Source organism: Trichophyton rubrum (genome assembly GCF_000151425.1).
Source record: "Trichophyton rubrum CBS 118892 genomic scaffold supercont2.14, whole genome shotgun sequence".
Classification (NCBI taxonomy): domain Eukaryota; kingdom Fungi; phylum Ascomycota; class Eurotiomycetes; order Onygenales; family Arthrodermataceae; genus Trichophyton; species Trichophyton rubrum.
In genome coordinates this window covers 33,611-57,628 of record NW_003456415.1, presented here as the reverse complement: position 1 = coordinate 57,628, position 24,018 = coordinate 33,611, and the positions used below count along the sequence as shown (strand labels likewise).

General features: G+C 47.8%; 8 protein-coding genes across 9 annotated transcripts; 4 read left to right on the top strand and 4 right to left on the bottom strand.

Annotated features, from left to right (window-relative positions):
* Positions 1 to 984: 984 nt before the first annotated feature.
* Positions 985 to 3,876, bottom strand: TERG_08363 (uncharacterized protein). Its single transcript, XM_047748939.1, has one exon. The coding sequence runs from the start codon at positions 1,502 to 1,504 to the stop codon at positions 1,091 to 1,093; it is 414 nt and encodes a 137-aa protein (XP_047604931.1). The 5' UTR covers positions 1,505 to 3,876; the 3' UTR covers positions 985 to 1,090.
* Positions 3,877 to 4,745: 869 nt separating this feature from the next.
* TERG_08986 (uncharacterized protein) lies at positions 4,746 to 5,409 on the top strand (the record flags this gene model as incomplete). The annotated part of the gene is made up of 2 exons (XM_003231017.1): positions 4,746 to 4,889; positions 5,164 to 5,409. The coding sequence occupies 2 exons, from the start codon at positions 4,746 to 4,748 to the stop codon at positions 5,407 to 5,409; spliced, it is 390 nt and encodes a 129-aa protein (XP_003231065.1).
* Positions 5,410 to 5,596: 187 nt separating this feature from the next.
* Positions 5,597 to 10,051, bottom strand: TERG_08362 (uncharacterized protein). 2 transcript variants are annotated; one of them, XM_047750562.1, is made up of 2 exons: positions 6,368 to 10,051; positions 5,597 to 6,275 (listed from the first exon to the last, which is right to left on the bottom strand). In XM_047750562.1, the coding sequence occupies exon 1, from the start codon at positions 7,839 to 7,841 to the stop codon at positions 6,399 to 6,401; it is 1,443 nt and encodes a 480-aa protein (XP_047607524.1). In that variant the 5' UTR covers positions 7,842 to 10,051; the 3' UTR covers positions 5,597 to 6,275; positions 6,368 to 6,398. The 2 variants fall into 2 exon arrangements, with proteins under 2 accessions (XP_047607524.1, XP_047604930.1); XM_047748938.1 differs by having other exon boundaries at positions 5,597 to 10,051.
* A 262-nt stretch (positions 10,052 to 10,313) lies between these two features.
* Positions 10,314 to 12,552, top strand: TERG_08361 (uncharacterized protein; the record flags this gene model as incomplete). The annotated part of the gene is made up of 3 exons (XM_003231015.1): positions 10,314 to 10,652; positions 10,731 to 11,228; positions 11,308 to 12,552. The coding sequence occupies 3 exons, from the start codon at positions 10,314 to 10,316 to the stop codon at positions 12,550 to 12,552; spliced, it is 2,082 nt and encodes a 693-aa protein (XP_003231063.1).
* A 908-nt stretch (positions 12,553 to 13,460) lies between these two features.
* On the top strand, positions 13,461 to 14,496 carry TERG_08360 (uncharacterized protein; the record flags this gene model as incomplete). Its single annotated transcript, XM_003231014.1, has 2 exons — positions 13,461 to 13,670; positions 13,738 to 14,496. 2 exons carry the CDS (start codon positions 13,461 to 13,463, stop codon positions 14,494 to 14,496), a joined length of 969 nt encoding a protein of 322 aa, XP_003231062.1.
* A 138-nt stretch (positions 14,497 to 14,634) lies between these two features.
* On the bottom strand, positions 14,635 to 15,968 carry TERG_08359 (uncharacterized protein; the record flags this gene model as incomplete). The annotated part of the gene is made up of 2 exons (XM_003231013.1): positions 14,635 to 15,356; positions 15,452 to 15,968. 2 exons carry the CDS (start codon positions 15,966 to 15,968, stop codon positions 14,635 to 14,637), a joined length of 1,239 nt encoding a protein of 412 aa, XP_003231061.1.
* A 455-nt stretch (positions 15,969 to 16,423) lies between these two features.
* On the bottom strand, positions 16,424 to 17,734 carry TERG_08358 (uncharacterized protein; the record flags this gene model as incomplete). Its single annotated transcript, XM_003231012.1, has 1 exon — positions 16,424 to 17,734. One exon carries the CDS (start codon positions 17,732 to 17,734, stop codon positions 16,424 to 16,426), a length of 1,311 nt encoding a protein of 436 aa, XP_003231060.1.
* Positions 17,735 to 18,064: 330 nt separating this feature from the next.
* On the top strand, positions 18,065 to 23,918 carry TERG_08357 (uncharacterized protein; the record flags this gene model as incomplete). The annotated part of the gene is made up of 4 exons (XM_003231011.2): positions 18,065 to 18,372; positions 18,434 to 19,547; positions 19,608 to 22,277; positions 22,340 to 23,918. 4 exons carry the CDS (start codon positions 18,065 to 18,067, stop codon positions 23,642 to 23,644), a joined length of 5,397 nt encoding a protein of 1,798 aa, XP_003231059.1. The 3' UTR covers positions 23,645 to 23,918.
* Between the last annotated feature and the right edge of the window lie 100 nt (positions 23,919 to 24,018).

The window sequence follows — 24,018 nt, the reverse complement described above, 5'->3', positions numbered from 1 at the left end:
GCTAATTAATATCTCATATACGCGAAACCTTTCCAGTTCAGGCTGGCCACTCTTGTTTGATCAAGAAATCGAGCGTTTCGTCAACCATTAAGCACATCCACGGGCAGCAGAAGGGCGCGAAGCAGATCAAAGGGAATAATAGGGTACTCCGTACGGAGTAGACAAGGCAGGAATAATACGTTGAATTTCAAATTCTTCCAAATAATATTCGGGCAGAACTCGAGGCATCTTTTTTGGGGGGGTTTTGTCTATTTTTTTTTTTTGAACTCGTTCGTTTTGATCCCGCACGGGCTCTTAAGCAAACAATGTCTCCCCAATTTTCATTATTAATGAATATCGGCGATTAGGGTTGAACAGCAATATGATGGACGTAAGAGGAAATATCTCCTAACGGCCCATGCAATTGCAGCAAGTTTCATCATAGTTGTTTTAATTAAATTACCGGAGCTATGGTACAAAAGCGGTGCCTAAGGATATTTTACAGGGAGCTGTGCTTCGGAATGTAACAGTTGTCATTGGAGAAGATAAGCATAGCTCCTCTTATTGGGTGAATTTTTCTGCACTTCCAGCCAGGGTGTGTCCATGTCCAGTGAGCGGCCGAGAATTTTCTAATTTTTGGTACATAATAGCGCCCCGACCCCTGCAAACGGTGGATGTCGCTTGGAGGGAAAAATGTTGGGAGTCGGAGTGATGTCCAATCAAAGTTATCAGATGGACTTTGGAGTTACACACAGGCCACCTAATCCAAACCTTGAGGCTTAAACACATTTCTATTTTTAGTATAGTGAGATTGACGAAACAACCAATACCCTAGCCAGCCACGATATTTCAGGTGCCGAAACCTAGGCTGGAACACTTTGTATTATATACTGAAACGAACAAATGCATAGTGCCAACTCAATGGCACAAGACCGAAGAAATGCAAGAATCCAAGGATGGAGAACAGCCGGCAGAGAGAAAAAAAAAAAAAAGAGAAGGGGGGGTTCAGGGGTAGGAAAGGGGAGCTGATAGAAACGGGGTAAGAGGGGTAAAGCATTCTGGTATCAATTCAACGCTAGAGCATCGTTCTGGCTAGTTCATGGTTCCAGCGTCAATAGCCGCCTACCTTCCCCTTGGTAATGCTATCATACATCTCCCACTCTCCGAACTGCGGGAAGTTATCAAGGTCACCCTTAGTCAAGGGCTGAACATCACGCTTAGCAATGCGGATCTCCAGTCCTTTACCACCATTGGACTTAGCAACGTCCTCAGTGGGAATGACCTTCCCATCTTGATCCTGAATCTTCCAAGTGAGGAATTTACTGAGAACGGGTACGACCACGGTGTCATCCAAGCCAAGAATAGTGCTAGTAGACAGAAGAGCAGCAAGGGCTGGCGAAAGCGGCACCTCTCCACCAACCATGCTAGGGTTTGGCATACCCATTCCGTGAACGAATGTTCCATATGAGCCGATCAGGTTGGGCGCATAACGCCAGGTATTCGAGTCCTTTGGTGGGTTTCCCATGAAGAAGTGGATGCTAAAGGGCTTGCTCACAGCACTCCTAATTTGGGTTTAGGCGTCAGTTTCCTTCAATCTGCAGATCTGATACAGTGTTTCCTTATAGACTTACTTGTTAACTCTGACTTTAATAACCCACTGCTTCTTCATGTTGTTGACACCCCATTCGTCAAATCGATCCAAACTTTGACTGATCGAATCTCCAATGGCTTCAACTATATCGAACGTATCGTCCAGTACAGCTTCAAGGCGGGCTTCCGTGGTAGTTGGCGATTGGCTTTTGTTGCTGCCTTGAATGTACGAATCGTATCTCTGTGCACGACGATGGACGGTGGCACGCTTCGTGGCTTGTTTGGAAGGATTATTATATAGTTCGTTAACACGTCGTCGAACATTCTTCTGGAGATCGGCCTTGCTGACACCCCAGTCTTCAATTTCGGGATAGGTATACCCGAAAGTCTTGGTGTACCGTGCAGTGTTGGCAGTGTAGAATGTGTTTTCATCAGCATGGAATGGGTACAGAGCTATTTGTATTGTAAAGTTAGCGCTATGCGCCACGAAAATTGTTACCTGTAGTTACGGTACTTACGTGTGTTTCCATCTTCCACAGTTCCTCGCTCGGTCATATACGCGCCTCCGCCGTTGGGTACTTGTGCGACATATGAATCGGGATAGATGGCTTGCCAGAGGGCGATAAGTCGATCAACATTACTATCAAGTGTTAGCCTTGAATTTCAGTCAAATGTCATTTTATACGGGCGGACTCACGCATGGTGAAGCCAGAAAATGGGATCATAAGAAGACCATGGGATATAAGTCATATGGCCTTGACCACCAACCAGGCCGTGGACATAGCCGTGCACAGTTTCGACATTGTTATATCCGCTACGGTCTGGCAATGCCTGGGTTGAAAAGGTGCTGTAATCCGATTCACTGCTTAGGAGTTGGTAGATGCTTGATCGGAGGCTAGATGGGAATGATATGACGGTTAGTTTCTGGGACCAGGATAATATGACGAAGGTATTTCAATGGGAGGGCCTTACGATGCGCCATTTGATCTCATTGCCCTGGTGGCTCGGTCATTTTGAGATTCACCGTTTGCGTCGGGGAATCGAGTAGAATGGGGGTTGGATGTAAACTGTAATTGAATTTAACAAAGTCAGCCAGAAGCCCTTGAAACAATTTGGTAACTATTATCAAACTTACCGAATCCCCTTCTGGGAACCCCTTTTGTACAGAGGGGTCAAACTTGTACTGATACAGAGGGTTGTCGATGCTCTGCATGCCGGTAGGAGTGTTTACATTAATTTTGGATGTAGTCATAGAGCGCGGAATATCGGGGTTGCTCGCCCAATCCCAGTATGGAATCCGGAGGGTCTTTGCAGCAGTGACGTATTTGGCTCGGTCTTTCTCAGGATAAGAAGCGGCAATTTTCTGAGCGTGTGTCCAGATCATTTCCTAATTATACCCATGTGTTAGCATTGATGGATTCCGATGTTCTCCTTTACCTCATTTATGTCTACCAACCTCATGAAGAGCCAAGTAAGGCCTGTGCCAGAGAGGGAACAATGTGGAGTCATGCAAGCAATATCCCTGCTGTCGGGAAGTGGTCTCACCCCCGTCCCATGGTCCATACGGCAATCCATGAACACCTAATTGTAATGCATTAGTGGTTGAAAGAAGATGGTTTGTATTCGTGGAGGCAACTTACTTGCGATAGAGTAGTGGCTACGAAGTTCCTTTTGGTCGGTGTATTGGAACTCGTGGAGGGCTTGTATATAAAGATCGAAAGCCGGCCCAGAAAACTCCCAAGTCGCCAGATTTTGTCGGGCAGGCCTTTGGCCAGTACCCTGGTTAACACCTTCTTGGACACCCTTGATTGTGACAGTTGCAAATGCTGGTATAGCTGTGCAAAGAAGAAAGTAAAGGACAGCGAGCCCTTTCCATAGTGAAGCGGCCATCTGAGTGAACTATAGCCCCTTCAGGAGCTGGAAAATCTCAACACAGGATATATAGATGAATGCTGATGAACGAAAGTGATTCAAACAAATCAATATTATATATAAGGGAAGGTAACGATTGTGGTGAAGGAAAAAGAGAAAGAAATGCTAAACGAAGGAAAAATGTAAATTTGCCGGATAAAAAAGAGGGAAGAGAACGTGTCAAATAAGAAAGCAAAGAGATATCCAAGAGATCAAGTACTCGAAAGACGGGCGATAACGGTCTCGACCCAACTGCAGACTCGGATGTCCTCACCCCAATGACGAGCCGAGAAGAAAAGCGTCTGCTTCTTGGGGCTTAAAGATATTATTGGTATATGTGAGGCTTTCGGCGTTGTAGGAAGAATGCAGGCAGCTTTTTTTTTTACCCCTGCCTGAGGCGCTAAAAATACCCCCTTCTCGGCCGTGGACGCGCCGCTTTGGAAGATCGTCGTGGCGGCAAGGTACGTCCAGCAAAGATGTCCAATATGTGACTATTTCGTTTAGTAGTGGCCAAGGGCTGTGGAGAAAAAGAGCTGTCAAGAAGCGAACGAACTCTCTTAAGTGGTCTGAAATTGAGGTTACAACCCGCTGTAGGTACTCTATGCGTGGAAACCGCATGTTTGGTGGATAATCATTCGACTGGAGGATGGTCCCTATGCCTTGCTTTTCCTGCTTCAAGCAAACGGTATTCATAACCGGGCTGGAGTTTTTGCTTTTCCTGTAGAGGGTACCCAGTACTCCGTACGTGTGGGCATTGTCCAACTTCCGTCCCATTTTCGAGTGTACCGGTGCCATAACTATTTAAAAGGCTTCATCACTTCGGTAAACCGAGGTCAGATTGGTATATCCAAGGTCATACGGAGTACTCCGTACACCAGCGAGTATATGCGGGGGTGCCATCTTTGGTACTGGTATGGAGTCAGAAAGAGTAAACAAGCCTTCTCAACTTGTTCAGCCCCTGACTTTTGCATCCCATAAAGTACCCACAGACAGGGGTAAAAGATCGGCGAGATAATTTAACCTCGTTGGTGCTCCCCCTTGTTTTAGCGCCTACTGCCGATGTGGCTGTGATTTCGGCTGGTAATTGGGCAGTTTTGATCCTGGGTTCGCCATTGAGACTGGAAGATGAAAAAAAAAAAAAATTTCCTTGTCCTGAGCCTGGAGCGGGATGAAGCCCATCGTTAATTATTATTGCATCCCCCCCTGTTATTAGTTATATACTCGGGAGATGCGGGAGTTGATCCCAACCTAGCCAACAAGATGCAATGCCATCTCTATGCAGGATGGGAATGAGTGTACATCTCCTGGCGGAAATGAAACGGGACTATCCGTACGGAGTAGTTATTGCTGGGTATGGCGGAGAGCTCTATACGAAGAGGAAAGCTGGCAACGCTCACTGGATTTTCAGCGTGCATTTTCCATACGTCCACAGGAAGCCCCTGGTGACTAAGGGAAAGGGATAGCTCTAAGAGCAGCCTGTGTCTTTTCCTCCTTTCAGGGCAGTTTATTCATATGGCGTCGCCCGACAACTGGCCTAGCTGAAATCACCGTTAGCTGGTGCGCAAACTAACTAGTTCCTCGTTAGGATATTTTCTGGCCAGACAGTACACGATAGTTATGCTGGGCAAAAGGAGGTGGATGAATGTGACGTGGTGGCTATCACATTATTTACCATGCACGAAGGCACAAAAATGTGATCTGGTAAGAGAGAGACATGGCACAGGCGAGATGTGCCGACTTCTTGATGCTCGTGCCAGGACATTGGACATTAGACATTGCAGCTTCGGAGACACAGGAATTCTGGCTGCATCCAAGGGCAAAAGTCGTTACCACGCTCTGGCATCAAGAAGGCCAACCTGGGAGTTGGGGTGGGTGGCACAAGCTGGAGAAACACTGTATCCAAGAAAAAGCAACGAAGAGAAGAAGTAAAGAAAAGCCAAATAGCCTCCTCCAAGTTGGCTGATGGCGCACAACGAGATGCAACTTTTCTTATTGCTGCTTCGTATGCAGTGCCTTGATCAGCCACTGTGCGAAACATGCGTCAGCGCAGAAAGGAGGCAGAGAAAACTCATTGTTCTCGGAGGGGCGAGAATTCGTAGGACCTTGTTGTCTACGGAGCGCAGTTGGCATCTGGTCGACAGGACTCTGTAAGGAGGACAGAGAATAGGTAAAAGGTGGAAAAGCAACGGCGGCCGGTTTTTGATGAATACCTGAATCCCATGTTGCGAGTAGAGTTATCTTATGCAGTACCCGACCTATGTATCTAATATTGGTTGCACATACGTGTATCCATGCTCCGTACATATTATACTGCTTCCATATACTCTGTCGTAGATTCCCTACATCTCCGCATCTTTGTCATCCATACTGCTGTCTTTCGACTTGTCCTCCTGGGAGGTATTCTGTACCAAAGCCTGCTTGAAAGGTCAAAGAGGTGGCCCAAAGCACAACATCATAGAAGGAGCCTGCCTTTCACTCTGTCCAACCGCTGGCGTGGGTCAAGATCTCCGGACCATGCAGGCTTGATATGCTCAGAATACATCGTTTCGTCCCTGGCGTGCCGCACATTGACATGGCCTAGAGAAAGACAGAACAACCACGTCAGAAGGAATGCGTGGTCGCCAGCCACTTATTCACAAAGTACCATGCTGGCTAATGGTCAACGCAACCGCCTCCCAGGTGCCTCGGGGAATTAGTTAGTGCCAGGGGGCAGTGGCCATGGCGTGGGCCACGGCGGAATGAGATGAAAATCAATAGTCTGAGATGCTGGCTGCCCTTGCGAATACTGGTTGATCCTGGCTGAAACGCTAAGAACTGTTAACGACGGGTGTATCACCGGAAAAAAGGCAAGCGCCGAGAGAAAAAAAAGGAGGCTATAGATCGGTACTCTCAAGCAAAGACAGGGTAGCGTCACTGCATCACCATGTCCAGAGCAACCACAAATACCACCCAAAAGATATCCCACCAACCCATTTCGTAGATGACACAAGCTCATCTCGAAATACCTGGAATGGACGCCTAACCCGGCTGGTAGGACTCCTCTCCAGTGAAGCGTCAGCTATTTCAGAGTAGTCATTATTGTCCAGAACAGTCCATCCCTGCCGTCGAGACCGAGTGTTAGCGCCTGATGGGGCCATTGATGCAGCAGGGTCTGGAACTCCATTATTCCCTTCTGCAGACCCTCCAACAGTCTGAGTTTGCTTGAAGCCACGAGCTTCATAAGGAACAGTCGTACTGGCGGCCCTGCTTCGCGTTACAGAATACGCCCCTCCGATCGAGTTGGAAGATGTCGTCGACGGTGACGCGGCGGGGAACTCGGTCGAGCAAGGATAGTAGTCATAGATAGGTCGACGATAGGCCAAGGGTAATATCGAATCTGTGTTGGCAGAGGACCCCGCTTTATGGCGGAAAGAAAGGTAGGTAGAATGCAAAAAGAGAGCCAGAATCGTAAGGGCTAATGTGTAACCATAGACAATAAATATGGATATTTGGTTGGGGAGCAGACACATCTGGTTCTGTAGGGTTGTGGAGGAGCCACCTGAATCAACAGGGTGACCTGTTTCTGTGTCAATGGGGTTCCAAAGAGTCGCCAGTTGGACTGCTGGCTCTCTAACACTCATCGCCAAGGACATGCTCTTCACCGTGATCTCCTTTGGAGCTCCGCTAAACTCAGTATGGATAATCTCGCAGTAGTCATGGTCATCACCAGAATATACTTGCATGACTCGTCCCGCTTTACCCACTATTTCGTTTGATATTATAGGCGTTAAGACGTTCTGGTACTGATATCCTTTACCGATATGGATTGCGTTTCTCTCATCTTTGTCTGGCAGAGGATTAGTCGATGATGGCGGCCAGTGTTCACGTAGAGGGCCACAAGGGGTATGCGGCTCTCTGTACAGAGGAACATGTGTGAGAAGGATTGTTGGAAGTTGTATATCCGGATCTGTGGCAGGTGAATCCTTCCCCGTCAAAGTAGATAGCTCTTTTCGTAGAGCCTCCTGTTTCAGTGTTTTTATATTGTCAAGAAACTGTTGTGTCTCTCTCCACACCTGTGCTGTCTCTCTAGTATTAGGATTTGATCCCCCTGTTTCTGGATTTTCCTGGTCCCGTGCGCTATACGAGACCGAATCAATGGAGACTATCGTATGATTTCCTACGATATCAACTCGGTTTGATTCCCCAAAGAAGGAACGAAACCTGTGGACAACTGGCGTTTGCACGCCATTCCCAAAGCCGATATCATGGTTTCCCGGTAGTCCTGCTACCATCCTCCTTCCACTATGGCTTAATGAGGAACCTTTTCCCCCTAACTCCCAGGTTTCGAAGAATATTCTTGAAAATCGTTTGTATTCTTTCATCCAATAGTCGTGCCCGTAGCTCTTGAAGCTAGGATCCGGGCTAGAATATCCGTCCGTGCCCCATTCCCTTCCTCCATCAAAGAGGTCACCAAGGAAAAATGTACTATCAGGCCGGAGATACTTTTGAAGCAGTGAATGGGTACGGTACAGGTACAGGTCCACGTAAAACTCGGTTAACGAGGATAAAGGCCATGGCCGACCAGGATAGGTATGTGCATCAACAAGTTGTGGATCGGCTATAAAGGCAACGTGGTGAGGTTTGGCGTTGGCAGGCTAGGCATATGAAGAATATATCAGTATAACTAGCATAAACACGAAGAGTATTGGCCGCAAAACGACCACTCACCCATTTTTCCCAATGACTCCAATTGCAAGCCTCCAGGCTTTCCTTGAATACAGTCCTTTCTCCCCAGAACAGTGTAAGGCCCCATAAGAGAATCAACGCCGTGCGAACAGTAAAGAGTGCTTGAAGAACTGCCTTAACAACACCTGACCGGCTGTTGCGTTTTGTAGTGAGGGAAGGTATGCTTCCGAAGAAAGCAACGCGAGTTCGAATTCGATCGGCCCCCCACCGAAAGATTGCAGGTAACTGCTGAGATACCTTTTCGAAAGTAGTTGGTTCAGCAAAAGGGCTGCGGTTGGAATAGTCACTGTGCAAATATGTCATGGCTTGCTCGGTTTAGTATGTTAAAAAGGGGAAATATATACAAGATAAACGGTCCATAGGAAGCAATAAAATGCAATAGCAATAGCAACAACAAAGAAATATTCACAAAATGTGTTGAGAAGCTTGCATTTTTCAAGGGCAGCTGTGGATGTTTCTTCAAAACCAACAATCTTCCCCCTTGTGGACGGTTCTGAGATATCAAGTCGTTTTTGATATTATTTTCGCCGCGCATACGTCGCAAGCTGAGTCATTCACGTGATGATAAGTTGACGGGACGAGACCTCAGTTAAATCACGTGACAATGCTTACTAATGTCACTCCTGGTACTCTGGAGGCTTTTGGACTTTTGAACACTCAAGAGACAAAAGGAAGGCCCCTGACTTTGACAGGAATGAGAGTCCTCTGTGGATGATATTCTAACCATTGGGAGGGGTGGCTTTGAGCGGAGCGATGCCATGGGTGAATGTGAAGCGGGAACTGCTGATCTTGGGTATAACTAGGTGAACTGGCGGAGTTCTGACTATAATTAGAGCACTTCAGCCACTGGTTAACTTGGTGCCTAGTTAACTAACACTTCCCGTAACTGCTGCTAGTTAGTACCGAGTACGGAGTACGCTGTCGTCGTATAACAGCAGCTCTTGAGGTTTCAAAACAGAGACGCCAATACTCAGACCTACCGCCTTTTGAGCGTGACCTTCATCCTCTCTAGAACCGCCTGTTCCCTCGATCCTCATCCAGTCGATGGCTCTTTTTGCTCCGTTCCCTCCCTGATTCGCAAGAGACATTAATTTGTCCAGCTATCATCCTGTCATATATGTTAGCTCGTATTCGACCCATTCTGCAGCACTTGGTGGTATTGTTAAGCTTTTCGCGTTACTGGAAAGGACACTCATGAGGCTGATGCTGGATGGTCAGCGCTTGGGAACCCACCCGGATGATGTGAATCAGGAGCCTGCAGGGTTATCCTGGGACATCAAGCGAGCAGGTTGCATCCCAGGAAGCCCGGCTCCGTCTGAGAAAATGGACCGAATCTAACATTGAGGGTAGAGAATCGCCCCGAATGATCTGGATCTGCACACGGAAGAGGAAATCAAGATCATGCCTAACAAAAGCATAACGGGCATTGGATGGTGCTAAGTCTTCGCCACTAAGGCTTGTAGCACGTCTTGAGAGTGGACGACTGGCTAATATTGGAAGGCAGAAAGTCCCACTGCTAGCACGAATGGAAATCATCTCGTATTGAAATCAAGAGTGGGAGAGAAGAGAGCCCTGCTGACGGTCGAACCAGCAAATGAGGCTGATGCATGTTACCAAAAAACGCCGCCAGTGTCAGATTGGTGTTTCTGGCTCACTGGCAGCCATTTCGCTGGCGAACTGACCCGAGGTGAGAGTGAGAACTGAAGTAAATACCTAGAGAAACGAGGTTTTGCTACCTAGAGGTCGGCCAACCAGACTGGTTTTATACTCCACTTAGCAAGCATCTGGCGGAGGCCCACATACCAAACGTTGGATATATATTTATTGTTATAGTTATATATCTATACTTAGATATATAAATATATTCCGACAGATATAAAGTTGATTCTTAAGGCTTTCTCGTGTTTCCTCGTGTTGCTGAAGGCGAGACCAGATAATGAGCTCAACACGGAGTAACCCTCGCCTCGGCTGATGCTCAGCAGCCCGCGTGCTCAGTTGTCGGGATGGTACCAGCCGCGTCCTGGGCTTCTATGTTTATATAGCCCAGGCCCTCCGATGGTAAACGCCCGAAGCTACGAACAAGCTGGTTCAATTCGTCTAGAGGAGACATGGAGAAACGAGGCCCAAAACGACGGCAGCAAGCTGCTCATCTCAGCTGTGAACTGTGCCGCGAGCGTAAGGTCAAGTGTGACAAACTTGATCCGTGCACGAATTGTTCGTCAGCGGGTGTAATTTGTGTTCCTGTACGGCGGCCACGTTTGCCTCGAGGTGCCCATGCTCAGCGATTGCGGAGGATTTCTCCCGAAGACCCTGAGGCACCGATACAAATCGACATTGCTTCTCCTCCTGATACTGGAACCATAGCTGAGGATGACCTCAAGGAGCGCATTCGCAGACTAGAGGCCCTGGTGGACAGTATGCGTTCTTCTAACCACATCTCGAAGCAGGTGAGTCAGGGGTAACAGCATCACCACCGGTCAAGAAAATTAGAAGAGTAGCTCATCAAGAATCTTCAAACGAACAAGAATCAGGAAGCTCAAGATACCATTGAATCAACTTTGAACGGAATTGACGATGATAGCCTACTGATAAAAGGCCCAAGAGTTCACCCGAGTGACGGTGGCCTGAGAATCCTGGGGTTAAGTGGATCATCAAGCCCTGAAACTGGATGGGCCTCTATTATCGAGGATAGAGATATATCGATGCAATTGTGCCAGGTATATCTCTTAAATGTAGATCCAGTGATCAAAATTCTACATCGGCCGTCTCTCGAAAAGTGGATGCTGCAGGGACAACGATATTTAGGATTTCCTGAACGCCATGCTGCGGTTGAGTCTCTGGGCGCGGCCATCTGCTATGTTGCAGCTACCAGTTTAACAGAGACACAGAGCTGGGCCCGTTTCCATACCACTAAGTCCAGCATTGTTGCCCGCGCAAGAAGAACATGTGAGACCACACTAGAGAAGAGTAGTCCGCTACTTTCTCCTGAGGTCACCACCCTTCAAGCGTTTTTATTATACCTTGTGAGTTTTCTAACACAGAATCATCAGCACGAGCTTTTCACCGAACAAAACGTTCTAATTCCCATTAAAAACAAACCAGGTTGCTAGGAGGTCAGAGGATCCAAGTCGTGCTGTTTGGACATTGATGGCATTTGCGGTGCGAATCGCGAAAGCGCTCGACCTCCCTAGGGGCACAGACGACAATTTTTTCGGCCAACAGATGCGAAAGCGACTTTGGCTAGCCATCTGCTTGCTGGATTTTCAGACCTCTTTAAGCCAACCTTCTGAGCCTCTGATCACTGTAGCAGAGGCAACATCATCGTTCTCTCCGCCCAAGCACATTAATGATTCAGATTTTGAACCGACAACTTCGCACGACATCCCTGACCGTGAAGGGCTGACAGATACCACATTTTCCCTGGTTTCCTACCACGTACAGGCTGCGGGCCGGTTACTCAATTTCGAACCATCTGTTAAAGACAATGGAAGCCGACAGCAGCACGTCCAGCACTTTGAGCAGCGGACGCTCCGTCTTTTGTTCTATTGTGATCCCGAATCCACGCCATATGCCTGGTTTACATGGCATCGTATTCAATGCTTCGTCTCAGGGGCAAGACTTTCCGCCATCCGCCCTCTTATATACCAACATGGCGACCATCCAATACCAATACCAGATACCAACGAAGGCACAAGCATTCTTTCCTTAGCGTTAAATATTCTTGAAAAAGTTCAGCTCGTGCACACTGATCCCCGTGGAGAGGGGTTCCGCTGGTTCGTTACGGTCCCATGGCAGCCACTCGCCATTGCCATATCAGAGTGCTACATCTGCCAGGATAGAGCTTTGGTACAGCGCGCCTGGCCCATTGTGGAAGCTGCTTTTCAGCAACATGAGGCTGATGTGTCAGGGTCTAGTAAGGCAATCAGCACCACTCTTGAGAGACTGATGTGCCGTGTAAGGGGAAAGCTGTTGCAGTCTTTAGGTGCGAGTACCAAAATAACAACGAGCCCGACGTTTGGTACTACAAACGCGGCAAACACGTTATCGGTACCGCACACACCTCCTTCCCGGTCAAGTATCACATCAAGCGGGGACCTTTTAAGTAACTGGTCTTGGACCACGGCAGAACTTTCACGTCCTGGGGAAGACCCGGCCTTGCTGACTGAGGCTCTGATTTCGACTTCACCACAGAAGATAGATCCTTTGTTGTTTTCACTCGATAGTCAGCTGCTGATTGCTGGACAAGAACAATTGGTCGAGGCTGACCAGTCATGGGCTGCGTGGGAAGAGGTGATTGCGAGCCTACATGATGATGAAACCGGCAGAGCTGATATGTTTCTTTCCTGACGAACTCCAGCATTGCTTTGGATACATTCCGTGAAGTCTAGGGAAGTGGCATAGGAGGTAGAAGATGGAAGAACAGGGAAAGGAAAAAGCAACATTACATCCCGTTAAGGTCCAGGGAGTCTTGTAATAAATGGTTTGGGAGGTTAAACTTGATATAGTTGGCTAGAAATGTGCTTATTTATACCACCGCCCAAAATTTCAGTATATTTCTGGTTATCCGGCTCCGAATTATGCCCAAACCCGAACTAGAATGGGTCCGCTACTGTCGACTGCTTATTTAGATAATTGACTACCTGCCAATGAAGAGGTACAAAAATCAAATACCTTCTTTTTATGCATAGAGATATTAGTTTTCAAAAGAACCGTAAAGTATAAATAAACCTTCCCCTTTTGGTTAGTTTCATAGTTCCTGCAGCAATATTTAAGTTTGCCATACCCATAACTAACTAGGTTAGGCTAGTTAGTTTGTGAGCTACAAGGCTTGGCATTGCTTAAATAATTACTATATATAGAACATGTATATCTCTAAAAGCCGAGGGGTTCCAGCTCTTGTATATACGTGCCATTTGACAGAGTATTCCATGTTATTTGCCCATGACGGGCGAAGTCGGATGCAGAAAGAATGCTGGCGCTGGTTACATTTCCCCCTTGGCGTTGGAAGGTACCATTGGTCGACAGCATGTTTAGGAAGACAGTTGTCGTATTGGTTCGGCTTTTGGCGGATGCATATTTAATACTCGGTTTTTGGCATTGATCTGTCAAAAAGAGTGGTCTCAAGGTTTCAAATGTCTGATTCTAAAAAATCATCACGAAAATTCTTTCGTCTACTGGGTGACAGACTCGTTTCTTCACTTGTTTTCGAACCAACTAGTTTACTAGTTATCGATCAATCATCAAGCGGAGGAAGCATGAGCGGTCGGCTACCATTCAGTCAGTCTTTCTGGGAGGAGTTTCTCATGGGTCGTGAGGGCCATTTACCTGTTCTGCCGGAGCTATCCCATGTCAGTAAAGGCGTTATTCGGATCTTAGGTGGAAACCCAGGTAGCATGCATCTTCAAGGTACAAATACATATCTCGTTGGAACTGGCAGGTCGCGCATCCTGATAGATACAGCTCAAGTAAGTAAACCAAGTGACTTTCATCTGGACCTACAAAAGTTGCAAGTTAGCTAATCAATACTAAAAGGGCCTCCCTGCCTGGATAAACCGCATATCGTCGTTTCTGTCAACACAAAAGATTGAGCTTTCCTACGTTCTCCTTACCCATTGGCATGGGGACCACACCGGCGGTGTCCCAGACTTGATTGCACGAAACTCTTCCCTAGCAAACAAAATATACAAAAATCAACCTGACTCAGGCCAAAGTCCAATCACACATGGGCAAATTTTCTCCGTGGACGGCGCGACCGTGCGTGCGATCCTTACACCCGGACACTCAGTAGATCATATGTGCTTTCTGTTGGAGGAAGAAAACGCCCTTTTCACGGGGGATAATGTTCTAGGTCATGGCTTCAGCGTCGCTCAGGATTTAGGACGGTATATGGATAGCCTAAGAGATATGGCTTCATTGGGCTGCAGGATTGGATATCCGGCACATGGGGCTATGATTGAAAACCTACCAGGGAAGCTAGAGGAATACATCCAGCATAGAGAGGGGCGGGAGCGGATGATGTTATCCGCGCTGACAAGGCATCGGGTCCGAGGTGAAGGGACCAGGGATGAAAGGGTCAAATACGGGCTAACGCTGAATGAAATTGTGCTGGCGGTATATGGAAGATTACCACAGGAGGTAATTGAGAAGGCTTTGGCGCCATCGTTACTGCAGGTGCTGTGGAAATTAACTGAAGATCGGATGGTGGGGTTTAAGCCAGGGGATCCTCTCAAGCGACAATGGTTTGCATTAGAACAGAGACAACGAAACAAAGTACGTGGGTGTCGTGGCTAATGTAGATCAACCTCAGTTGCATATATTTAGAATACAGGTGAATAGTGTAATCTAGTGGTTGTATGCTGGTTATTAAATAATAACAAAGGGATGCATGTATGACTTGGGAGGAAAAGGTATGGCTATACTAATAATATGTCATGCTGGCTTTTTCTTTTTCTCTGAAATCTCTTTCCACTCCTTGGCGGGTCGGTGAAGTAGGAAGAAGCGCTGAGTTGAACGCCGAACAGCCTCTTGGGATCGTTTCCACGCGCCAGCATAATAACTCTTAACAACATTGTCCCAGCCATCTTTCCCACCGCTCGCAGTAGATTTAATTATGGCGTTAGCTAATTCGACACCATCAAGAAGCGCATGGTTACCTCCCTCACCACCAAAGATAGGCATTGCGTGCCATGAATCACCCACAAAGACCACACCCTGCTCACCCGCGCGCCGAGCATCATCCTGCGTAATGTAAACGCACCTGGTAGTCCAATGGAATACTCGGTGGGTCTTGAGGGACTCTGAATTCAAGAAATTTTTCCACGGCTCCGCTAAGCTAAGAGCATCTAACTCCTCGAGTAGCGCTGGAGGAATCTGCTTTGCTTCTTCGGATGGGACATTAGGGCGATACAGGGTATCGTTTTCGCCCTTAACCGGCCGTGAATATGACCAATCGAGATGGACTTTAGTCTTGGTAACGTTGCAGATTGATAGTGGTGTGTTGAATCTGTCACCGACGCCAACCAGAATATTGGAGTGTCCACTATGGGGCCGAATGAGCTTATCAAAGGCAGAGTGAGAAACCTGGAACTCTCCATGATAGTGAATCAAAGGAATTGTCTCAGGAATCACGTTGGGAAGAATCTGAGACCGGGCTGTTCGTGGTTAGTTGATGTCGTCCATCTAATTATAAAACTAGCACTAAGGAATAAGCAGCAGACTGTTGAACGCGACGAAAAGGGGTACATACTGGTAGAATTTACACCATCAGCGGCGATAACGAGAGAGCCCTTATATTTGGCATGGTTCTCAAACACTGCAGTAATATCGCCCAATTTTCCCTCGATTCTCCGCAGTTTATGCCCGTATCGCACGTCAAGCTCATCCTCCCCGCAATCCGCAATCCAGTGGCGCAATGCATTACGATTCGCGCGCACAATCGTCTGCTTCATTGTTGTTAGGTCTGGAGCGACTAATAATTCACCCGTTCGATTATCCCTCAACGCCTGGTCAATCCAACCAGTCCCACCAATTTGTCGGTCGGGCGCGACGCCTCTGGTCAGGTTGCTGAGAGGGAGGTCACCAAGGGCAGCGAGAAGTGACGAATACCCAAACTCCTGAAGACTGATGGCAAATCCTTGATTGCGTTCTGGAGTCGATGCCTCAAAGACGATATTGGGAATGCCATTGTTTGTGGGAAGTCGGGAAGCTGTAAGACCAGCAATACCTGCTCCAATAATAAGAATGGTTTCTTGTGGCTTCCCCATTTTGGCCCAGTTTTGCAATGAGTTTCTGCATTATTTCGAGTAATGTTAATATATATTGATGGTAATAATATGAATATGCGCGGTCTGAATGATCTACTCAGTCGGGTTCTAAAAACCGAAGTAAATGGAAAACAAAATAAAAAGACAGTGCTCGGTGTTTAGAAACGGCTTTTATAGATTGTCACAATCCAGCCTTGGTAGGAGGCGGGGATATGGTGTCGTAGGCGTTCCAGGAAGGAACTAAAGTTTAACTAAATGTATCGAGCACAAGGGGATAACTAAAAATAGATAACTAGTTAGCGAAACTAACTTTGCTTATTAATGAATTACCTGTTAGCTAATTAAAGCTTATTTCAACGTCAAACGATAACCTCTGTAATCTATCTCGACACTGAAGAACGATAAATCAAAATAAATTTCATATTATCAGCATTACACGCCTAACAGATTCAAATCTACTCAAATACACTCCGTCGCTGTCCATTAAGCTGTACTTCATGAGCGAAGTAGCGCTTATACACCTGGGGGTTAAAGTATGAGGTTATATCCAGCTCATTCTTCTTGACGGCCACGGAGTAAAATGCGAGGGCACCTTTCTGCGTTTCCAACTCCTCAACTGGGGTGATGTCTTTCAGCACATTCAAGTATGCTTTCGGATTTTGTCCGCTACCATGTTGCTCCAAATGACGAACCACTGCCTTAGCGGCCGCTAGATCGCTCACAGGGCTGGTGCTCACATCGATGTATGCCTTAACATCTGGCAGTGCAAGCCGTGGTTGGATATCAAAATAGAAGGGGACAACGATTGGGTTCCTGCTACCATCTGGTTTTGTTTGAACCGGTAACTGCTCAGATGAGGGTAGTTCTGCTGGGGCTCCCTTCAGCTCATACCAAAGTGCCTTTAGCTGGCCAAGGAGCTCTCCCGAGATTGAACGTCGGCCGCCCAGTGTCATGATGGCGGCAATATGGTCGAAGGAAGTGTTACGGGTGATGACATAAATTTTCACGCGTGTTTCCTGGAGTTTGCAGCAATCTATTCCGGTTGTGCCAGTCAAAGCAAGTTGACTTCCCTGCGGATCATTGGTCATAAAGTCATGGACGAAATTGAGGCTGTCGAGACACACATCCTCCCCGTAAGTGTCACGCATGGCTTGGGGCAGAATTGTGGTGAGAAGCTGACTAGTTTGCGACGGAACTCGAGGGTACATGTATGCCTTAATATCGATGGTACGAGAGTCAGGAGACATCTCTGCTCCAACAAGCAATGAAGCCCCAGCAAGCTTTTCCATATCTTCCTTTTCGATAATACGCGGCCGATAATGGGGGGCGAAGGTCCAGAATGCCTCCAGATCGACATTGGGTAGAGTCATGCTGTAGTCTTGTAAGAGGGCTTTAGTAGCGACCTCGTTGAGCGGGTCGGCTGGGGTTTTCGTCAGGGCTCCAAGGGGTTCGATGAAGTTGCGGATATGGGGCTTTCTTTCGATAGTGCCAAATCGCCAACTATAGTTGATTGGGCAGCCATCTGCCGCACCGCCGCCCACACGGCTCTTATACCAGGGTGTGTCGGAATGTGGTCGGGGGCCCAGACAAGGGATGACTTTGAAGCGATGAAAGAGAAGGCATTCGACCTGACGATATTCTGGGTAGCCTGCCTCATGCATCATGCAAGCCATATGTCGGCCGGTGACCTTCCACCAAAACTGCACATCTTCGTTGGCCGGGGGAAGGAAACGGGAGACAGACTCAAAAATAGGGATGGAAGTCATGGTTGTGGTAATCGACAGCTAGAGACTATTGTCAAATATGCAGAGCGTCGACCCTCTTCTACCTGAATATTAACCTTTATATGATAACTCGAGCTTCCTTTACCCTCATTGACCCTCGGCATTTACACCCAGCGCTACCTCCGTCGGTGTTTGTGCAAAGGCCGCTGGTTTCTTCCTTCGGATTTTGCAACATCCGGATTTTATGGTCAAGTATAACCGAGGGTTTTGAAACCTACATTTACTAAACCATGTCCATGGTTATTAAAAGGGATTCATAATGTTGCCAGATGTCAATCAACAGGAAAAACTGTCATCATCGGCTACAGCATCATGGATTCAACTTTACGGCGGGTAGTTTTTTTCAGCAACGAGTTCCCCAGTGATGACTTAAAGGAGCTCTTTCGCCGTCTAGATCAACATAGCAAGGACAGGCGGTTCAGACTACTTTCTATCTTTCTAGAGGAATCAACAGCCGTTTTAAAAGATGAGGTGTCAAAGTTTCCCCGGCCACTGAAGGAGTTGGTACCGCCCTTCGACTCCGTCCTTGGTCTCGTCGATGTCGACTTTCGTCAAGGACCTCTGGGAGCTGCCATGGAGAGCTCCATTCTTACCATTTTAGAATTGGGGTTGTTCATCGGGTATGTTTCTGTTCTTTGTTTGCTGGATCAGGTAAAAATTCTAACTAGTTGTATACACTAGCCATTATGAATCGGAGGACACAGAATGGGACCTTGTTCCTGGAGAAAGTGTTCTTGCAGGCCTTAGTATCGGCATCTTGGCTGCTGCCGCTGTCGCTTTGTCTAGCAGTTTAGCCGATGTGGCTAAAACCGGTGCGGAGGCGGTGCGGGTTTCCTTCCGACTGGGTGTCTACGTTGCTGATATCTCAACCAAACTCGAAGCACCGCAGTCAGATGGGACTCTTAGCAGCTGGGCTCACGTTGTTACGGAGATGACAGAGGCGAGTGTCCAGGATGAGCTTAAACAGTTCAACACGGACACGCATAGCCCAGAACTGACTAAGGTCTTCATCAGTGCTGCAGACAAGACATCTATCAGTGTGAGTGGGCCGCCGTCACGCATCAAGGCAGCCTTTCAGCATTCTCCTGTCCTCCGTTACTCCAAATCTCTCCCATTGCCTGTTTATGATGGTCTCTGCCACGCGTCGCATCTTTACACACAGAGCGATATAGATTTCATAATAAATAGCGCAGAGAGTGTTATCCTGCCTGACCGATCAGTACGGCTGGCCTTGCTCTCCTCTCAAACTGGCAAACCATTTATCGCAAAAACCGCCAGCGAGCTCTTCCTTGAAATTGGAACTGAGCTACTTACTGGCACTATCTACCTTGACAATGTTACTGCAGGCATTGTCCAGCATCTTCAGCCACAGTCAAAAGAAACGAGCAGCTGGCAAATTGACTCATTCCGTACGTCACTTGTGCTTCGCGGCATCCACTCCGCCGTGGAGGCTAACCTTTCTGGAGAACAGCGGCAACTCATCCGTCGAGATCTGGTGAGCTGGGTTAATAGAGACTTCGGGCCCCGTCGACCTCGGTCGTATGCTTCTTCGAAACTTGCTATTGTGGGTATGGCATGTAGGCTACCTGGGGGTGCTGATGATCTCGATCTCTTTTGGAAATTGCTGGAGGAAGGACGAGATACTCTCACTACAGTTCCTCCCGATCGATTTGACCTAAACACTCATTATGATCCCACTGGGAAAACGGAAAATGCAACCCAGACGCCATATGGCAACTTCATCGATCGCCCAGGATTTTTTGACGCGGGTTTCTTCAATATGTCCCCGAGAGAGGTATGATGATCCTTCTGATCAACATAGATCGCCGTTCTTTCTCGAGACTGACCAAATCAGGCTGAGCAAACAGATCCGATGCAAAGACTTGCCCTTGTTACAGCCTATGAAGCTTTGGAAATGGCAGGCGTTGTTCCCGGACGCACCCCTTCCACACACCCTAGCCGCATTGGCACATTCTACGGCCAGGCTAGTGATGACTGGAGGGAACTAAATGCGTCACAGAACATCAGCACGTATGCAGTTCCCGGTGGCGAGCGTGCATTTGGTAATGGGCGAATCAATTACTTCTTTAAATTCTCTGGTCCGTCATTCAACCTTGATACAGCCTGCTCAAGTGGGCTTGCCGCAGTGCAAGTTGCTTGCTCCGCATTGTGGGCTGGTGAGGTCGATACTGCTATTGCTGGCGGCCTTAATGTTATAACGGATCCTGATAACTACTGTGGCCTGGGGAATGCCCACTTTCTCTCTAAGACTGGACAGTGCAAGGTTTGGGACAAGGATGCAGACGGGTACTGTCGTGCCGATGGCATCGGGTCTGTTGTCATCAAACGACTTGAGGATGCCGAGGCTGATAATGATAATATTTTGGCTGTGGTCCTCGGCGCTTCCACTAATCATTCAGCAGAGGCTATCTCGATCACGCATCCACACGCTGGTGCGCAGAAAGCCAACTATCGACAAGTGTTGAACCAAGCTGGCGTTAACCCAATTGATGTTAGCTACATTGAGCTCCATGGTACAGGAACTCAGGCTGGGGACGCGGTCGAGTCTGAATCTGTGTCAGATATATTTGCACCTGTGACACCTCGTCGTCGACCTGACCAGCGACTATATTTAGGGGCCGTGAAAAGTAACATTGGACACGGTGAAGCTGCAGCTGGTATTGCGTCTCTCCTGAAGGCTTTGCTTGTGTATCAGAAAAATTTGATTCCCATGCACATCGGCATCAAGAGTGAGATCAATCCAACCATACCTAAAGATCTCGAGCGGCGGAATGTGGGACTTGCCATGCAAAACACACCATGGCCGCGTCCAGCAGGCAAGAAGCGCCTCGCCGTGGTTAATTCATTTGGAGCCCACGGAGGAAATACTACGTTGCTGCTGGAAGATGCGCCGGAAAGAGTGAAGATCCAAGGCACGGAAGATCGTATCACTCATGCGATACTCTTATCTGCAAAGAGCAAGAAATCTCTGCAAGCTAACATGGAGAGCCTCTTATCATATTTGGACCAACATCCGGAAACGAGCTTGGCAGATCTGGCTTACACTACTTCTTCTCGTCGAATGCACCACAATATGCGGTTTGGTACTTCAGTTTCCTGCATCTCGGGCCTTCAGAAGGCGCTGCGATCTCAACTAGATAACCCTAATTTTGCTTCTGAAGTGCGCCCAGTTCCAAATGAGGCTCCCTCGGTTATCCTTGCCTTTACAGGACAGGGTGCCTACTATCACGGGATGGGCAGGGGGCTCTTTACCGAGTTTCCTTATTTCCGTGCCCAGGTACAGCAGCTTGACCGACTGGCACAGCGGCTAGGTTTCCCATCTGTCGTACCTGTAATTGAAAATAGCATCGAAGATACCCCATCATCACCGATTTTAACGCAACTTAGCGTTGTGATACTTGAAATAGCCCTGGCGCGGTTCTGGTCCTTGCTAGGTGTGAGTATCAGCGCTGTTATCGGTCACAGTCTTGGTGAATACGCTGCACTTGCTGTTTCCGGGGTTATATCGACTGCTGATGCCATCTACCTCGTCGGCCGACGTGCACAGCTGGTTGAGGAACGATGTGCACAAGGTAGCCATTCGATGCTCTCAGTTCGAGCATCAGAGGATGCAATTCAAGAAATGCTTGCTGCTGAGCCTGAGACTGCCTTAATCGCATACGAGGTATCTTGTTGCAATACCAACCAGGATACTGTTATTGGGGGCTTTCAGGGGGAAATCGATGATATCCGCAGGGCTCTTGAAGCAAAGAGCATAAAATGCACAATATTAGATGTCCCGTATGCATTCCATACAGCACAGATGAATCCAATTCTGGAAGATTTGGAGACTTTGGCAAAGGCAATCCCATTCAAAGCTCCAAGTATTCCTGTGATATCACCTTTACTGGCCACCGTCATCTACGATGTGAAGTCCCTCAACGCAAGTTACTTACGCCGTGCCACAAGGGAAACTGTTGATTTTGCGGCAGCTATTGAAGCGACCCAGGATATGGGCCTTGTAGACTCCAAGACCATGTGGATCGATGTTGGGCCTCATCCAATTTGTGCCGGGCTTGTGCGGAGCATGATCCCTTCGGCGCCTGTCATGTCTTCTTGTCGGCGGAATGAAGACAGCATAGCAACCATATCCAAGAGCCTTGTTACCCTCTACCTTGCCGGTCTAAATCCTTGTTGGGCGGAATTTTTTAAGCCGCGTGAGAGGGAATACTCGTTGTTGCATCTGCCAAAGTACCGATGGAACGAAACCGATTATTGGATTCCGTACATTGGAACGTGGACGTTGGATAAGGCTCATCTGAAACATGGAACTAAGCCAACAACCCCATTTTCTGTTTCCATGTCACGTCCATCAGCGCTGCGAACCTCTTTAGTGCATCAGATCACAGCGGAAACAGTTCGGACTACCACTGCCACACTTCACACCATATCCGATATGCAGCATCCCGACTTCCTTGAAGCCATTCATGGACATACAATGAACAAATGTGGAGTTGCTACATCCGTAAGTCGTTATCTTTTCCACTTAATACATAAACAACCACTCGTCTAACTTGGTTTTTGTAGTCTATTTGGTCAGATATGGCTTTCACTGTGGGCGAGTATCTCTACCGTCGACTAGTACCCAATACCAAGGATGTCCATATGAATCTCACTGATGTAGAGGTCTTGCATGCACAAGTCGCCAGCAAGACGAAGGGAAGCGTCCAGCCATTGGTGTTACGAGCGCATCTTGACCTGTCTACTAGCTCCATGTCTCTTTCTTGGTTCAACGCCGATGGGGAGACTGGTGAATGCGCAGCCGAGTCTTTTGCAACAGCGACGATTCTCTTCGAAGACCCAGGGGCCTGGAGGAAGGAATGGGCGCGGTTAGCCCACCTTGTCCTAGGGCGCATTGAAGTATTAGAGCAACGAGCTACTGAAGGCAAAGCAAGCCGACTATCCAAGCCCTTAGCCTACACTCTTTTCAAGAATGTAGTCGATTACGCCGATCGATACCGTGGTATGGATTCGGTCGTGTTGGACGAACTTGAAGCTATGGCTGAAGTGACACTAGTCCCAGAGCGTTACGGCACCTGGCACACACCACCACATTGGATTGATAGTGTTTCGCACCTAGCGGGCCTGGTTATGAATGGCAGCGAAGCATCCAACACCCGGGACTATTTCTTCGTGACACCGGGATGCGACAGCTTCCGCCTGTTAGAGAAGCTAGAACCTGGTGCCCGGTATCGCAGTTATGTTCGCATGTTCCCATTACCAGAGGATCCGAATATGCACGGCGGAGATGTTTACATCCTCCAGGGAGAAGAAATTGTAGGCGTGGTAGGCATGATTCGCTTCCGGCGCGTTCCCCGATTGTTGATGGATCGATTCTTCTCGCCTCCAACTACAACCTCAGTTGCTGGACCTGTACCGCCACTTGCAGGAGCAACCACGAAATGCCACGATATCGCGCAAACTGCCCCTGCGCTCCCAACCCCTACGCCACCTATCGTTGTCTCCAACCCCATTGTAAGCAGCACTCTGGCCTCCAAGGCTCTAGAGCCTGCACCGCTTTTGGCAACATCTTCGGGAGACTCAACCCCCAAGGAGCCTCCCATTGTGACACCGGCGGAGTCAGAGAGAGCAGGGCCCGTGGACAATAACATGATATCGCAGTGTCTACGGCTGATGGCCCGTGAGACAGGACTAGAGGTAGAAGCGCTAACCGCAGACGCTAGCTTTGTGCAGCTGGGCGTCGACTCACTTATGTCCCTGGTATTATCAGAGAAATTCCGAGCTGAACTCGGTGTAGAGGTCAAGAGCTCACTCTTCCTTGAATGCCCCACGATTGGAGAAATGACAGCTTGGATAGAGGAATATTGTTGATCGGAGTAGTTAGACTGTTAACATATACAGAGGTTAATGATATATTTGCCATATTATCAAGATTTGTCACAGCTATCACCCCGTTTAGTCGATCTCTATATATCTAGATAACTTTCAGGCTCTAAAAGACACACCCTTCCTCCCTTGAACGTTAGGGACCAGGCAGAGGGATTAATACCATCAGCTTGATTATCAAACAATATAATAAATCATTCGATAACTATTTTCATTTAATAGCTATCTATCAAGACTAGTTAGTGACAAATTATATATTATTGTTATATAATTGAATATTTTGATTGGTATATAGTAGTCTAATCTCTCTAAATATTTGATACTAAATCTATCAATATCTCCATTCAATATAGTAAACA